General features: G+C 32.7%; 1 protein-coding gene across 7 annotated transcripts in view; it reads right to left on the bottom strand.

The window, feature by feature from the left end:
- Positions 1-18,187, bottom strand: part of LOC127698935 (calpain-9-like) — a 234,628-nt gene that overhangs the window by 92,323 nt on the left and 124,118 nt on the right. For 6 of the 7 annotated variants that reach the window (XM_052202688.1, XM_052202691.1, XM_052202692.1 and 3 more), the window contains 4 exons: positions 16,250-16,261; positions 12,561-12,619; positions 11,959-12,027; positions 4,766-4,844 (listed from right to left, as the gene is read on the bottom strand). In XM_052202688.1, the coding sequence (XP_052058648.1) occupies positions 4,766-4,844; positions 11,959-12,027; positions 12,561-12,619; positions 16,250-16,261 (219 nt within the window). The remainder of the gene's footprint in view (positions 1-4,765; positions 4,845-11,958; positions 12,028-12,560; positions 12,620-16,249; positions 16,262-18,187) is intronic. The other variant, XM_052202689.1, reaches the window with a different exon arrangement.

Genomic DNA, 18,187 nt, shown 5'->3' with positions numbered 1-18,187 from the left:
ATTTTGTTTCATTTCGCAAGTACTACCCTATTTCATATTTCCTTATCTCTGTAAACATCAATGTGCTGTCTATTCTGTTTCGTGCTTGTATGAAATAAATTCTTTTTTAAAACTGCATGTACTGTCGGTGCATATGGATTGGGATATGAAATATGTTTCTGCAATAATATCAGGCTGACAACACAAGGTTACAATATTGAATTGGTACAACATGATGAACTTGCAACCTTGGATGAGTCGAATAGTTATGTCAGGTCCCTCTGACTTCTGACTTATTGAGGTTTGACTGTAACAAAGTAATGACCCCTTAATCATGCAGAATTTGTATGGTACCATCAGTTTTGGTCCAATTTAAACAAAATTGATGACAGTTTTTTGCATAATTTTGGCCGCAACTCCTGATCCAGAAAATATGTGTGCTCAGGGATACAAAATAATAATTGGTATCTTTTGGTTAAAGAACATTTTGCATTGCTCGTTTCGGCCAAGGTTTCCCTTAAGCTTTTATGTCACACAACTAGAGGCCTTCAAGAGCCTGTGTTGCTCACCTGTATCTACTGTGGTTTTGGAAATCATGTAAAATAAGGTTAAAATCTAATAGTATTAGATACCCCAATTATGATTGATTTTGATTTTGATTTTTGGTGTTTTAACACCACTTTTAAGCACCTCTTTTGGGCTATTTCGTTGCAGCCAGTTTTTATTGGTGGAGGAAGCCGGAGTGCCCGGAGAAAACCACGACCTTCGATAGGAAAACTGACAATCCAAGTCAATTAAGATTGGAGTCGAGTGCACCCGCATGAGCGGGGTTCGAACTCACAACGTCAGTGTTGACTGGCTAGTGATTACAGTAGTAACTACTTAGACCACTCGGCCACCGAGGCCCCCCAATAATGATTGAGACCAAGTTTGGTTTAATTTGGCCCAGTAGTTAAATAAAAAGCAGGTCATCCCATTGTAGTCTTACAATATTTACTGAAGACTCCTTATCATTATTTAAATTAGTTTTCAAGTTGTGACCAATTGAAATTGTTTTTTTACAATTTTCCCATAGACTTCTATAAAAAAAAACTATGTTCTATTTTTAGCCATGGCAGCCATCTTGGTTGATGGGCCGGGTCATTGGATACATTTTTTAAACTAGATACCCTAAGGATGATTTAGGCCAAGTTTGGTTTAATTTGGCCCAGTAGTTTCAGAGGAGAAGATTTTTGTAAAAGATTACAAAAATTTACGAAAAATTGTAACAATTCAGGGAGACAGCAAACCGGATTTTCCTGCAGAGGTTGAACCCTGAACAGTTGAGCAAGTATGGACACAACATTTAAACTTAAAACAGCTCTGAATTTGGATTGTGATTGAATATTTGATACAGCATAGGTTTGTGACACAAAATAAATGTGGTCAAAGAACTGAAAAAAGAGTAGGTCCAGTAAGGGCCGATTTTGGCCTCAAAATTCAGGTTCATCTGATGAAAGATTTTGGACACTTTTTAAACACTTAAGTGTCTACTTCAGTCGATTCAATTAGTATATGTGAAAGATTTGAACTGATTTAGTCATTAAAGACGCTCAAATTCAAGCTTAAATATGAAAAATCTATCAAATATGCCATAATATGTCACTTTTCAGATGGTTTTTGTCAAAAATGAAAGTGGCCGCATCCGTGTTCATTCTCAACCTTTATATATGTTATGTATTATCATCAAATACAACTTACATTTAAATATTAAGAATGAACACAAATGCGGCCACTTCCATTTCAGACGGAAACCGTCTAAAAATTAACCAAAATGCTAAAATTTCGAAGATTTCAGTAATTTAGCATGACTTAATGGTGCTAGTACCCGATACATGTGCATTGTATTGTCAAAAACAGCCCATATTTATGTTACAGAAGTATTCTTCTTTCCAATAAATAGCTAAAAATTTACATTTTAACAATTTTGTAAAACTACTATATTTTGGGGCCAAAAAGGGGTCTTACTGGGCCTACTCCTTTTAAATTGGACATTTACCTATTATGGTCCAATATCAAAAATCTATGTACATTGCTAGAATCAGCATATCAAGGAACCCCAAGAATTCAATTTATGATGAAATACTTCTTAGTAAAACCATTGCTGTTCAAAGGGAAATAACTTTATTTCCATGAACCAATAATGTAAATCTAAAATTAGATATGATTTAACTATAGTTCTCTAGAATTAGATATGATGTTATATTTATTTTCAAATTATAATCTGATATAATTAATAGTTTTCAAATAAATCTGTCACTACAATTATAATTGGGTGCTTGACAATTACCAGATGGTGTATTATCTTGATAAAAGGTGAAAATCATTTAAAAACGCTTAGTGTGATCAAACTTTATATATATGGTTAATAGTTCCCAATATTTTTTCTTTCATTTGTAACAAACTAATAAAGATCTGCAACTTATCTATGAAATTCTACAACTTTATCTACACAATGTAATGTAATGAAATATATCCTTTAATACAAATAAATTATTATCTAATGAATTTGCAAATCTGGGAACAGGATCAAGTAAAATTTAAAATTAACACACACTCAGACAATTAGTTTATACAGAATAAGAAATAAACCTACCACAAAATTGTTCAAACAATTTACCAAAGAAAAGAAGAAAAAAAATCCAAAATGTCATTTATCATTAATACAATGTCTTTTAAAAATCTTTTTAAAAATGAGTTATTTCCCTTCGTACAGAAAAGGATTAATTCATCAAAAATTGAATTTTTGGAAAAGGGCTATAACTGTCTAACAAGAAAAGCTAAAATAGTGAAAATTGAACTTGACCTTCATTTAGTCACAGGAAACAACATATCTAAATTTGAAAAAATTTCTTCAAAGCGTGTTCATGTCAAAGAACAGACACTGTTTGGCAGCAGCTAGCCCGCCCCCCGTTCATCCCCAAATCAATAACCGATTTTACTTTGAAAATCCGGTTAAAAATTGACTTTAAAGGGCAATAACTCCTTATGGGGTCAATTGACAATTTTGGTCATGCTTGACTTATTTGTAGATCTTACTTTGCTGAACAATTTTGCTGTTTACAGTTTATCTCTCTCTATTATAATTTTCATGATAATAACCAAAAACTGCAAAATTTCCTTAACATTACCAATTCAGGGGCAGCAACCCAACAATGAGTTGACTGATGCATCTGAAAATTTCAAGTCAGATAGATCTTGACCTGATGACATTTTTACACATGTCAGATTTGCTCTAAATGCTTTAGTTTCAGAGATATAAGCGAAAAACTGCATTTGACCCCCATATTCTATTTTCAGCCATGGCAGCCATCTTGGTTGATGGGCGGGGTCATCGGATACAGCTAATTAACTATATACCCTAAGGATGATTGAGGCCAAGTTTGGTTTTATTTGGCCCAGTTGTCTCAGAGGAGATTTTTGTTAAAGATAACGGACGACGGACGCCAAGTGATGAGAAAAGCTCACTTGGCCTTTTTGGGCCAGGTGAGCTAAAAAACGGACAAAATCACGGTATTTTGACAATATATTCAAAATGTCCTAACTTAGGAGCCTTTAATGTACTAGTACTCTAAAGTGGAAATTCATTTTACTGAGCAATAAGGTTTTTGAAATTGATCAACTTAAGGATGTACTTAAGTCAGGTATAGGAATTTTTGTCAGATGTTCAAACTCCTTGGTTTTTTCCTACGATACAGGATAAAAAAATTGCCCAATAACACCCATTTTTCTATTCAGATAAGACTTTAATAGGTTAAAAAAGGTCATTTACCAAAATTTAAGCAGATTCTAGATTTCTTTTCTTTCGATTTGAGACCCAAATAATACCAATGCAAATAGAAGGTAAAAGTCTGTGTCAGCCTTTTTCTGCCATTTAAAAATAAATGGGGAATGTGTCCAGATGATGCCCCCGCTTGCATATCATATAAAGTTATAAAGGGACATAACCGAAGAACGGTATAAGTGACAGTACCCAAATTTGTTACTGATCTGAGTTTTGTAGTAATAAGTATTGTGTATAAGTTTCATCATAACATTTGGTTGAGGCAAACTTATGTTTGATAACAGAAACAAAAAATTCAGCAATTTTTCCTTTTGTAAAGGGGCATAACTCTAGAACAGTAAAAGTGACACCACCAAAAGTCAAACTTGATCTGTATTTTGTTGTAATAAGCATTGTGTATAATTTTCATAACATTTGGTTGAGGCAAACTAAAATTAGAGAACGAAAACCAACTTTGGGACGTACGGACATACATACGGACGGACAAGGGTAAAACTTAATGATCCCTCCGCTACGGTAGGGGCATAAAAAATAAATATCTCAAAAAGTAGCTCCAGAACCTATCAATATTTTTAGCTTATTTTGTTCCTTAACTAATTCTCTTCCGACTTATAGTATCAATTTTAAATTCTAGATTTTTAAAATTTCACCTAAGTACATCCTTAAGAAACAAGTTGTGGTCTTTTAGATGTTTTATGATTAAGTTGAAATTCAAGGTCATATTTAGCCAATAGTGAATCATGTCCTTTATTATTGCTATTCATGCTGAAATCAAATAGTCAAACATGTCTTCTTGGTTATGCTTTTTTTTTATTCAACAACAGCCACAATTGAGTCCTTGGAAAAGATCTTTTTATAACATCAACTGATGAACAAGGATTGACAAAAAAAGCTTACTGGACCTTTTTGTTCAGATGCATTAAGAAAATTCTGTAAATTTAAATTCCCTTTTAATTAATTTACCACTAGCATGTAAGGCAGATCTTAATTCATAGGAGCTGAGTTTTCCACTGCTGTCTTTGTCAAACTCTTTAAATACACCCTGAAAAGATAAATAAAATGCTGTTTACAAAATATCTCATGACTGCAAAAGCAATAAAATAACCAGTACTTTAACAACAGCTCAGTTATCTTAAAAGTTTAACGTAAGGATATCATTAAGAGATCAGTGATATGATCACTCTTTAATTTCTAGTGAGAACCTGCCCAACTCTCATGACTGATAATTATAATACTGCTGATTGCAGATTATTACAATAGTATACAAATAGACAGGTGTGGGTCAGTAAAAGAAAAAATCAAGAAGATATGTAAAAAAACAAGAATGTGTCCATAGTACATGGATGCCCCACTTGCACTGTCATTTTCTATGTTCAGTGGACCGTGAAATTGGGGTCAAAACTCTAATTTGGCAATAAAATTAGAAAGATCATATCATAGGGAACATGTGTACTAATTTTCAAATTGACTGGACTTCAACTTCATCAACTAGAGGCTCTCAATAGCCTGTGTCGCTCACCTGATTCAACTTTTGGAAATCATGTAAAAATAGATTAAAATCATAACAGATACCCTAATAATGATTTAGGTCAAATTTGGTTTGATATTCGCCCCGTAATTTAATAAACAAGAGTGCACACGCTGAAATGTCTCGCCTTCTTTACTAATCATTGATATTATGTTGATAGTCCTAAATATAAAGCTTTATTACAACTGTCACATAAACTTAACATTAACCAAGTAAACTAAACATTGACCAATGAACCATGAAAATGAGGTCAAGGTCAGATGAACCATGCTAGGCAGGCATGTACAGCTAACAATTCTTCCATACAACAAATATAGTTGACCTATTGCTTATAGTTTAAGAAAAACAGACCAAAACACAAAAACTTAACACTGAGCAATGAACCTTGAAAATGAGGTCAAGGTCAAATAAAACCTGCGTGACTGACATATAGATCATAAAATATTTCCATACACCAAATATAGTTGAACTATTGCATATAGTATTAGAAAAAAAAACCAAAACTCAAAACTTAACTTTGACCACTGAACCATGAAAATGAGGTCAAGGTAAGATGACACCTGCCAGCTAGACATGTACACCTTACAATCATTCCATACACCAAATATAGCTGACCTATTGCATGCAGTATTAGAAAGAAAGACCAAAACTCAAAAACTTAACTTTGACCACTGAACCATGAAAATGAGGTCAAGGTCAGATGACACCTGCCAGCTAGACATGTACACCTTACAATCATTCCATAAACCAAATATAGTAGACATATTGCATACAGTATAAGAAAAACAGACCAAAACACAAAAACTTAACTATAACCACTGAACCATGAAAATGAGGTCAAGGTCAGATGACACCTGCCAGTTTGACATGTACACCTTACAGTTCTTCCATACACCGAATATACTAGACCTATTGCTTATAGTATCTGAGATATGGACTTGACCACGAAAACTTAACCTTGTTCACTGATCCATGAAATGAGGTCGAGGTCAAGTGAAAACTGTCTGACGGGCATGAGGACCTTGCAAGGTACGCACATACCAAATATAGTTATCCTATTACTTATAATAAGAGAGAATTTAACATTACAAAAAATCTGAACTTTTTTTTCAAGTAGTCACTGAACCATGAAAATGAGGTCAAGGACATTGGACATGTGACTGACGGAAACTTCGTAACATGAGGCATCCATATACAAAGTATGAAGCATCCAGGTCTTCCATCTTCTAAAATATAAAGCTTTTAAGAAGTTAGCTAACGCCGCCGCCGCCGGATCGCTATCCCTATGTCGAGCTTTCTGCGACAAAAGTCGCAGGCTCGACAAAAATCCTGGTGGCTATCTTGAACTGTAAATCGGCAACAAAGTAGCAACACTTCATCAGCACCTCATAAGGAATATTTATGCCATGTTTGGTTTCATTCCATTCAGTGCACCTCTAGATGAAGCATTTGTGATGTATTTCCCATAGGGTCTTATGTTAAACTAAGTCCCCTGCTGGCAGCCATCTTGGATGATGGATTTGCTACAAAGTAACAACACCTCATAAGGAAAATTCAAGCCATGTTTGGTTTCATTCCATTCAGTGGTTCTTCAAAAGAAGACTTTTGTATGTATTTCACATAGAGTCCTTTGTTAAACTAAGTTCCCCGCTGGCAGCCATTTTGAATGATTGATTGGCTACAAAGTAACAACACTTGGTCAGCACCTCATTAAGAACATTCATGCCATGTTTGGTTTCATTCCATTCATTGTTTCTCTAAAAGAAAACAATTGTATGTATTTCCCATAGGGTCCTATGTTAAACTAAGTCCCCGCTGGCGGCCATCTTGGATGATTGATCGCTTACAAAGTTACAACTCTTGGTCAGCACCTCAAAAGAAACATTCATACCATGTTTGGTTTCAATCCATTAAGCGGTTTTCTAGAAGAAGACATTTGTATATATTTCTCATAGGGTCCTTTGTTAAACTAAGTTCCCATTGGCAGCCATCTTGGTTGATGGATTTGCTACAAAGTAACAACACTTGGTCAGCACCTCATAAGGAACATTCCTGTCATGTTTGGTTTCATTCCATTCAGTGGTTCTCTAGAAGAAGTTCAAAATGTAAAAAGTTAACGACGATGACTGACCACGGATGCCAAGTGATGAGAAAAGCTCACTTGGCCCTTTGGGCCAAGTGAGCTAAAAACTACCTTGACCAAAAACTTTAACCACAAGAATGAGTCCAAAGTACACAGATTCCCCACTCGCACTATCATTTTCTATGTTCAGTGGATCATGAAATTGGGGTCAAAACTCTAATTTGGCATTAAAATTAGAAAGATCATATCATAGGGAACATGTGTACTATGTTTCAAGTTGATTGGACTTCATCTTCATCAAAAACTACCTTGACCAAAAACTTTAACCAATAAAATGCTCCGCTGGGGCGCAGCTTGATACGACCGCAGAGGTCGAACCCTGAACAGTTGGGGCAAGTATGGACACAACATTCAAGCTTGATACAGCACTGAATTTGGATTGTAATTAAATATTTGACACAGCATAGGTTTCTGACACAGAATGAAAGTGGTCTAAGAACTTAAAAATTTTCAATTTACCTATTCATACATGTGATGGACTGTGAAACTCAGATCAGGAGATTGGGAAATTTTGGTCAGGAGATTAGGACTCAGATCAGGAGGTTTTTAATCGACATTAATTTTGTTGTAAATGTAACCGTGTGCTGTAAAAATGGTCTTTTAAAGTGTGTTTTCTTCAACTTTCCAACCAATTTATTATGTTTATAGTACCCTTGTACTTATAAAGTTTCTCCATCTTTATATTCTACATGTTCAATCTAACATTGTTTTTTTCCAGTATGTTCTTTAAATTTTTTACTTCATATTCTATAAAACAATCATTGCAACCAGAACATTTGTTTAGCTGTCTGCAAATAGTTTTTATTTTTTTTTTTTTTCTCTTGCAAATAGTTTTTATTTGCAAACTCAGAAATTCATTCTATCTGTAAAGTTAGGGTCATAGTTATTATATAAATTTCAATTTAAGCCTTAAAAGGAAGTATAGAATCCTCAAATAATTTTCAAATTATTATTTTTTTATTTGTCCTAAGACATTTAAAATCATTCAATAACCATCCTTTTATGATTATTTGTTCAATTTATATTTTATTTATATTCTTTTAAAAATTTTCATTATCAAAAGGAAAGTAACTTAAAATAGGATAAATCAAGGGAAGTAACCCAATAAATACACAGTTTTTGTTACACAACGGCAGTTAGCCTGAGGTAAAAATCGTTGCTTACCAGTATGTTTGACACCCAAGCTGACAAGTGAAGCCATATAATTATGCATGTTAATTGATTTACAGGTAAAATATAACTTCAGGTAATGTCAGTTACACCAGATGCCTGAGATGTTATGTTGGGCAGAAATTTTTCATTCATGAAAAATTTCATACACGGGATTTTTTCAACGGGAGGGGGGGAGGAGAACCCTGAAAACGGGATTATTGTACTCCCGTCGGGAGGTTCACATGTATGCCTATTCAAACCATATCATTATTATTTGCTTTTATATATAAATCAGAAATAACCAATTTAAAATGGAAAATGTTAAAGAAAAAAAAAAATCCCCCCCCCCCAAATTTTTTGAACCCCCTTATGATTCATCGCCCCCAAACTCAATCCCAGCTTTCCCTTTGTGGTATGGTACCTTGCAGTACAATTTCAGAGAGATTCATACACTTGAACACAAGTTATTGTCTGGAAACTAGAAAAATGCTTGTTTTTTGGCCCCTTTTTGGCCCCAAATTCCTAAACGTTTAGGGCAATTACCCCCAAACTCAATTCCAGCTTTCCCTTTGTGATATGGAACCTTGCAGTACAATTTCATGAAGATCCATACACTTACACACAAGTTATTGTCCTGAAACTAGAAAAATGCATGTTTTTTTTGTCCTTTTATGGCCCCTAATTACTAAAATTTTGAGGGAAAACCCCCAAAATCAATCCCAGCCTTCCCTTTGTGATATGGAACCTTGTAGTACAATTTCATAAAGATCCTCCATACACTTACAAACAAGTTATTGTCATGAAACTAGAAAAATGCTTGTTTTTTGCCCCTTTTTGGCCCCTAATTCCTAATATTTGGAGGAAATTACCCCAAAAATCAATCCCAGTATTCCCTTTGTGATATGGAACCTTGTAGTACAATTTCATAAAGATCCATACACTTACAAACAAGTTATTGTCATGAAACTAGAAAAATGCTTGTTTTTTGCCCCTTTTTGGCCCCTAATTCCTAAAATTTGGAGACAATTACCCCCAAAATCAATCCCAGCATTCCCTTTGTGATATGGAACCTTGTGGTACAATGTCAGAGAGATCCATACACTTACACACAAGTTATGTCTGGAAGTTACAAAAATGCTTATTTTTGGCCCCTTTTGGCCCCTAATTCCTTAACTGTTAGTACCATAACCCCCAAAATCAATCCCCACCTTCCTTTTGTGGTATTGAACCTTATGGTAAAATTTCAATGAGATCCATTCACTTAAACTAAAGTTAGAGTGCGAAAACTAATGTGTATTCGGACGACGACACCGGACGACGGACGACAACGACGACGACGACGCCAACGTCATACCAATATACGACCACAAAAATTTTTTTGCGGTCGTATAAAAATGGGACAGACGGATGGATGAACGATCTGACTGACGAACGAACGGACGCACAGACCGAAAAACATAATGCCCCTAGGTGGGGCATAAAAAACAGAGTTCCAATGTCTCTCGTGTTGCACATATTTTATTTGTCCAAGAGCTATAACTTAAAAAACCTTTTTTTTGGGGGGGTTCTTTAAAACTTTTATAAATATCTTGCAGAAATGAAGACAATGCAATTATCAATATAATTATTATTTAGGAGAGGCATAACTCTTTTACAAGAGGCTGTGGAGTGACAGCAAACTGGATTTTTCCTGCAGAGCTCGAACCCTGAACAGTTGAGCAAGTATGAACACAACATCTAAGCTTAAAACAGCTCTGAATTTGGATTGTGTTCGAATTTCTAAAATAGATTGTTATCTAATTAATAATGAAAATAGATATTTGCAAATCTGAACCCCAAACAGGATCATCTAAAAATTAAACATTAACACACACAACAAAAATAAAATACCACATATCAACTGTGACATCAACCTTCATAACACACATGACTTAAAAAAAAATAGTGATAAAGAAATTTTGACAACTAATGACTAAAATTAACTGAACAGAATCCATATACTTAATATTATCATTACTGGTTCATGGAACAAGTTTGAGTTATTTCCCTTTGAACAGAAATTGTTTAACTAATAAAGCAAACATAGTTCTCTAAAATTAGATATGATTCAACCACTAAAATTAGATATGATGTAACACAATGTATATCTATTTTCAAATTATAATCAAATATAATTAATAGTTCCAAATATTTTTTCTTTCATTTGATACAATGTCTTTTAAAAATCTTTTAAAAATGAATTATTTCCCTTTCAACAGAAATGGAGTAATTATTAAGTATTTCATCAAAAATTAAATTCTTGGGAAAGGGCTATAACTCAACAACGAGAAAAGCTAAAATCGTGAAAACTGAACTTGATCTTCATTTAGTCACAGGAAACTACATATCTAAATTTGCAAATATTTCGTCAAAGCGTTTTCATGTTAATGAACGGACACTGTTTGGCAGCCGCCCTCCTGCCCGTCCGCCGTATATTACCAAATTAATAACCGATTTTTTTTTTTACAAAATCCGGTTAAAAATGCTTGTGAGGACACGAATTTGGTTCTTATCAGTGTGTATGAGTTTTATAAAATTTGGATGAGGAAAACTTAAAAGTGTGGAAACGAAAAAATTAGCAATTTTCCAAGTAATAAAGATCATTACTCATGAACAGTAAGTGACTCACTGTCCGGATTTCGAACTCTGTGAGTGTTCATTCTAAGCATTGTATATGAGTTTCATAAAATTTGCATGAGTAAAACTTAAGTTAGACTGCAGAAACGAACATTGGATGAACAGAAGGGTGGAAAGACAGAAAGACGGTCAAGGGTAACACTTAATGCCTGTGTTGCCTAAGGCAGGGGCATCATTAGTTGATCAGCACTGGTTTTCAACTTGGATGTCATTTGATAAAAATCTTTCAAGAATAGTATATGTAACACACTTTCAATGCAATTTTCCATATAATCAATATTTCCAGAACTCTTTAAAAAAAATTGATTTGCACTGATTTTCAAACTTCTCCGAGAAATTGCTAACATAAACCTTTGATATTAATATGATAAAAATCAGGCAAGCATTGTACACATGAGAACTCTTACAATGCAATTTTCGAAATAATTAACATAATTCTTTTAAAAATAGTTGATCAGCACTAATATTTTAACTCGTCCAAGACATTGCTGATATAAACCTTCGCTATTAGTTTCATAAAAATCTGGCAAGAATTCTACATGTGAGAGCGCTAAGCATACTGGACGGATGCTTGGTATTTCTATGTTCCCACGTAACGTGTCACAAGGAGGACGAAAATCTATTGATCTCTAAAAATAGGAATAATTACAAACATACCTTCCATTTTCTGAGATCTGTCCAAAGTGTCTTGAATTCATCAAATCCTAGTTTTCCAGATAAATCACCCTTCAGTTTGTCAAGGAAAATAGAAAGACTAAAGGCCCCAATGACCCTCCTTCATTCCCTAAGCATCTAATAAATAACATTGATTTAGAATTACAATTATTTGATATGATATTCTTTAGTAATGTTTTACTTGTACATGTGTTTTTGTGGTCAATAATACCAGGATTAGTGGATTACAGGTAAGTGCTTTTTTCAAACAGATTTTTTTTATAGTATATTCTACAATTTACCCTTTTGTCATACCAATGATGGCAATGATTATTTATAAATATAGACTATATAGGACAACATTGACATTATCAAATTAGAAGTTTTTCACCCAAATTCCACATGAAATGGTAATGGTAAGCACAGCAATTAGGAAAGAGGGAAACCCTCAACGCATATACATTTTTATGGGTCTAATTGACAAAAGCTAATTTATCATTAATATCATGAAATAATCTATGCACAAATCTACAGGAATAAGTAACATGATTACTCAACAATTTAAAAAAAAAAAAAAAATATTTTCATGTCTTGGGAAAGGATACATCGTGCATGGCTACCATACTGCGGCAAGCATCAACACCAAATCCATCAAAGTCGAATTCTGAAAAAGTGTGAATCAAAAGCTAAAACAGTTTGCAATTAGAACTATGACTCAAGATCCTGCTTTAATCATCATTTATACAACACTATGAATACTTTCAATTTCAATAGTCAAATGGCATATTAAGAAATATTGAATTACAGCAACATGAAATATAAATTTTGTTTGAATGATATATGGTAAAGTAGGAAGTTGATTATACAACTACAGACTAACTAGTATGATAACACAAATTAGCCAATTTATTGACAAAAACCCATATTAGTAAGTATTATAATATATTTTATAAGTATTACAATTTTACTGACTTTGCCAAATTGTTTCAGTTTTAAACTTTAGCCACAATATAAAAATATGTTACTAATTTTCGTGAACATGACACAAGTTGCTGGAATAACAATCAGCAGGTACACTTACAAAATCATGAGATCGCTATTGGAAAACCCTGTTAAAAATCGTTTTTATTTCAATCATCAGGAATATGTAATTAATTGTTTGAATGATTGTTGCTAGCTTAATGTTCAGTGGCAATATATTATTGAAGAAATAACAATACTAAAATACAGTCAATTATGAAATGATTTTGACATTAGATCAAATATTCAAAGGCTTGGAAAGTGTCATTGGTATCAGCTGTCCTACTAAACAATTGTTCAAGAATGGTGATGCTTGATCAAAAGGATTTGTATTACTTCTATACTGTTTCAAAACATGGTTAAAACAACAAAAAATCATTAAAATATTGACATCATTAGAAATCTGAATTCAAATTGATTTTTGAAGATTGCTTTGAAACCACTTATTTGATTGATTGATTGATTGATTGATTGATTGGTGATTGCTTTACGCCACATCACTGATTTGAAGATGTTGTATAAATGGAAACAAACTTGGGTTAAAAGAATTTAAACATTAAAATATCATATGTTTGCATATACAGCAAACATATGTGATTAATATGTGCAAAAGCCACTAAATAATATAAAATGAATAACAAAAAAATTAAAATCTGAGTGTAGACCATATCTAGAATTTTACATCATGTTAATAATGAATGAAATTTAAATTTTTTGTAAGCTGCTTGACTAAAGGTGTAAGATTTAAGGAACAAATTCTTATTTGTTTTTAGTGATGCAAGATTCATATAGAGAATCAGCATGGGAAAAGAAAATCTTACGGATTAGAATGTTTCTAACGGTTATATTAAGAATCTTCCAATCCTATGCATTTAGATTCTTTTATGATTACAACTTAAAGATATAGTTAAATATACACAGGTAAGTAGTACTGCATGGATTTTTTAATTTCTGTGCGTATTCAAAAAGCTTTGTCCTTTCACAATACCAATTGCTATAGTGTTTAAACAAAGTGCAGCTTGAACTGACCTCTACAAACGGATCAACTGGTATAAGGTAAAGCATTTTAGGTCATAGTGAAAGGTTATTAATATGAAGTAAGAGCAGTGAAAAAAAATAATTCTTACCATCCTAATCCTGTGATTTGCATATGTTAATTATGACAAAAGCTAGGTGTAATTGTGAGCACCTATTTGTGAGGAACTCTAAAAAAATTTGTAAAGGGTTCTACAAAACCCTATGTCTCACCTGTGAGTGTTGTTGTCATTGTAAAAGTTTAATTTTGACTGTAAAAAGTGAGTCCTTATATCAGTAAAATACAGAATTAAAAAAAAATAAAACTCTATCTTTAGATGCTATTTCTTATAGTTGAAGATTAGCTTCTGTCCAAGTTTCATAACAGTCCATGAAGGTTTACAAATTTATCATGTAAAAAATCTAATCCCAGATTGTCTGTAAATGTTAACTGCAAAACACTAAGTCCCATTGCTACTATAAGTGTAAAAGTGTAATGTTGACTATAAAAAGTGGGTCAATTTAACAGTAAAACAAGAGTGGACATGCTGAAATGTCTGGCCTGCTGTACTTATAATTGAAAATCTATATTAAGAAAGTTTTAATACAAGTATCACATACACTTAACATTATCCATGAGACATGGAAATGAGGCCAAGATATAATGAACCATGCCAGACAGACATGTATAACTTTCAAACATTCCATACACCACATATAGTGGTCCTATTACTTATAGTACCTGGAAAAGAGACCAAAGCACAAAAGATTATCATTGACCAATGAACCATGAAAATGAGGTCAAGATCATGTGAACCCTGCAAGACAGACATGTTCACCTTGCAATCATTCCATACACCAAACATAGTTGACCTATTGCTTATAGTATCTGATAAACTGACAAAACCAAATATAATTGACCTATTGCTTATAATAATTCATAAACTGACAAAATTATGAAAACTTAGAGGGAAAATCCGTGATTTTTGACTTATAATCTAAATATGTTCCTCATAACATAAAAAACACATTCACAAAGTTTTAAATTTATATTCCCTCTAATAACGGAGAAAATCAAGTATTTGTAACTTTTTTGACTGACATACGTCATTGGGTTGTGACGATTTAACTGATTTAGTGAATGCTGGGAAATATTAAAATCAGTTAAAGTCTTAATGGCTTATCGAATTTTTCCGTAATTAAAAGCGTGCAGATGACCGTTTCTTGTAGCTAGTAACCACAAAAGAAGAATGAAAGAAAATGAACACACGCGCTACGTTTTGCATTGATTAAATAAAAAATATTATGGTTCATATTTGCGATTTGATTTCATCTATTAATAGTTGTGATTTTTTGGAAATATTTATTGAAGACATTGAAGACAAACTATTTACTGATATTGAACTGAAAATATTTTTCATTTTTATTTACCTTCTAATAATTTCATTTCAACGCAAAGTCTGTGTGAATAGAATGTGTCTGTTATTTCGGAAAGGCATTGTTTATTTCTCGAATAGATGAGCATTTTGTAAAACAATTCGTTTATTTTACCTGAGGGCAATTAAGCCTCTAACGTACGCTATTACAGGTGTGAATATGTTGTCATTTTGAACCAACAGATTAACAGAAATAGCCGGAAGGGCAAGTTTAATACACCGAGATTAAATATCCGATGATGAGTTTTGTCGCAAAAGCGAGACATAGCGATCCTACATTCTGTCGGCGGCGGCGTCAACAAATATTCACTCTGTGGTTAAAGTTTTTCAAATTTCAATAACTTTCTTAAACTATCCTGGATTTCTACCAAACTTGGACAGAAGCTTGTTTATGATCATAAGATAGTATCCAGAAGTAAATTTTGTTAAAAAAAATCCTGTTTATCTGTATTTTACTCATACATAGACTTAGTTTTTCTGCCAGTTAACATTACATTCACTCTGTGGTTAAAGTTTTTCAAATTTTAATAACTTTCTTAAACTATCCTGGATTTGTACCATACTTGGACAGAAGCTTGTTTATGATCATAAGCTAGTATCTAGAAGGAAATTTTGTAAAAAAAATTTCCTGTTTTTCTGTATATTACTTATAAATGGACTAAGTCTTTCTTATTTGGTTGCTTAGCTATTCTGTCAGCTGTAAATCTAACTAACATTCACATGATGCCATAAACAACAATGGTCTACACCCAATAATATTGAATATAATGAAATAAAATTTGAAAATATATAATTATATACATTTGTGTTGTGATATTTCTTACCCATAAAGCCCTCTGATGATAAAGAAAAAGCAATGAAGAAAATGAGAGGATCTAATATATGCAGAAAGTCTTAATTGAAATGGTGTCAATTAAAAATATGTTGCACATGTAATAAAGTATTATACTACATTCAATGTAACTCATATATGTCAATATCAGTGATTGTAATGTGTGTGTGCATTAGGTGGGATTGGTATGAAGGGGGTGTCATCACGAATTCCCAGAAAAATAAACGCTGAATCCTTCTTTCCTGGACCCCTAAAAATTAATCATTAATTCCTGAGTCCTGATAAGTATAAATCCAGACCCATTGAACATTTTTGGAAGTGAGAATACAAAAACTAGAGGCTTTTAAAGAGCCGGTATTGTTGCCTACTTCAATGTCAACAAAGGTAACTTTACAACCATCTTACACCTATCCAATTTTTATTTTTAGTGACGGTCTCAGCCATAAATGATTCTTGAAGATGATTATAAATTTATCTTTTTTATGTAAGTTTTGGATCTAATGGTACTTAACACTATTTAAAATTATTTTTTTTATTAATTCTTTTTGTCAAATTATTTATTTCAGCTGCATTTGTTGCAGATTGGGTCATCAGCCAAGATGTTTTTAAGAGTAACAAATTCTAAAACATGAAAAGATATTGCTCCTTCACATGATTTTTCAGAACTGTTCAACAAATTTGCCTTTCCCAAGAACCTGTAAAAAAGATAAATTTGATACAACATTTGTACATGTCTGGCATCACAAAACTTGAGTATCATATCTAATTTATTTAAATTTCTTTAAAAACTTTAATATAAGGATCCTCTATCCACAAATAGCTCTGATTCCTTAGCTTGATATGCCTTTAATATGTAACCCCAATGAAAGTCAGATGATAAATTATCATTCTATGTTTCTTTATCATTATTATTATTCTATGTTTCTTTAACATTATTATTATTCTATGTTTCTTTATCATTTTTATTATTCTATGTTTCTTTAACATTATTATTATTCTATGTTTCTTTAACATTATAATTATTCTATGTTTCTTTTCTCATTATTATTATTCTATGTTTCTTTATCATTATTATTATTATTATTCTACAAACAATTTTTGTCATGTAATTTCTTGGGAGCTGAAAGATCAATTTAAATAAAACGTTATAGAAATGATCACCACCATGTGTTGTTACACATTTGGCTTAAAAATTAACACAAGAGTGCAATGAAATGTCTAGCCTGATTTACTGACGTACATTGATTTCATGTTGAAACTCATAAAGATAATGGTTTTACTACAAGTATCATATAAAAAAAAAACATTATCAATGATCCATGACAATGAGTTAAAGGTCAGATAAACCCTACCAGACAGACATGTACACCTTACAATAATTCCATACATCAAATATAGTTGCCCAGACAGACATGTACACCTTACAAAAATCTGTGCACCAAAAGTTAATTGACACAGTTGCTTATAGCATCTAAGAATAAACCTAGAAAGGAAAACTTTATATTGACCAACGAACAATGAAAATAAGGACAAGGTCAGATGATACATGCCAGACAGACATCGACAACTTACAGTCATTCCATGCAACAAATATAGTTGACCTATAGATTATAGTATAAATAAATGTGGATAGTGTCCACATGTGGACACAGATGATGCCCCCGCTTGCATATCATGTAGTTATAAAGGGACATAACTGAAGAACGGTAAAAATGACGCTACCCAAATTTGAACTTGATCTGAGTTTTGTGGTAATAAGCATTGTGTGTAAGTCTCATAACATTTGGTTGAGGCTAACTTAAGTAGAGAACAGAAACTAAAAATTCAGCAATTTTTCTATTTGTAAACACGCATAACTCTAGAATGGTCGTGTATAAGTTTTATAACATTTGGTTGAGGCAAACTAAAGTTAGAAAACGGAAACAAAAAA

This window comes from Mytilus californianus, unplaced genomic scaffold (genome assembly GCF_021869535.1).
Source record: "Mytilus californianus isolate M0D057914Y unplaced genomic scaffold, xbMytCali1.0.p SCAF_4, whole genome shotgun sequence".
Lineage (NCBI taxonomy): Eukaryota > Metazoa > Mollusca > Bivalvia > Mytilida > Mytilidae > Mytilus > Mytilus californianus.
The sequence above is the reverse complement of the archived record's forward strand: the minus strand, read 5'-3'. Positions and strand labels throughout refer to the sequence as shown.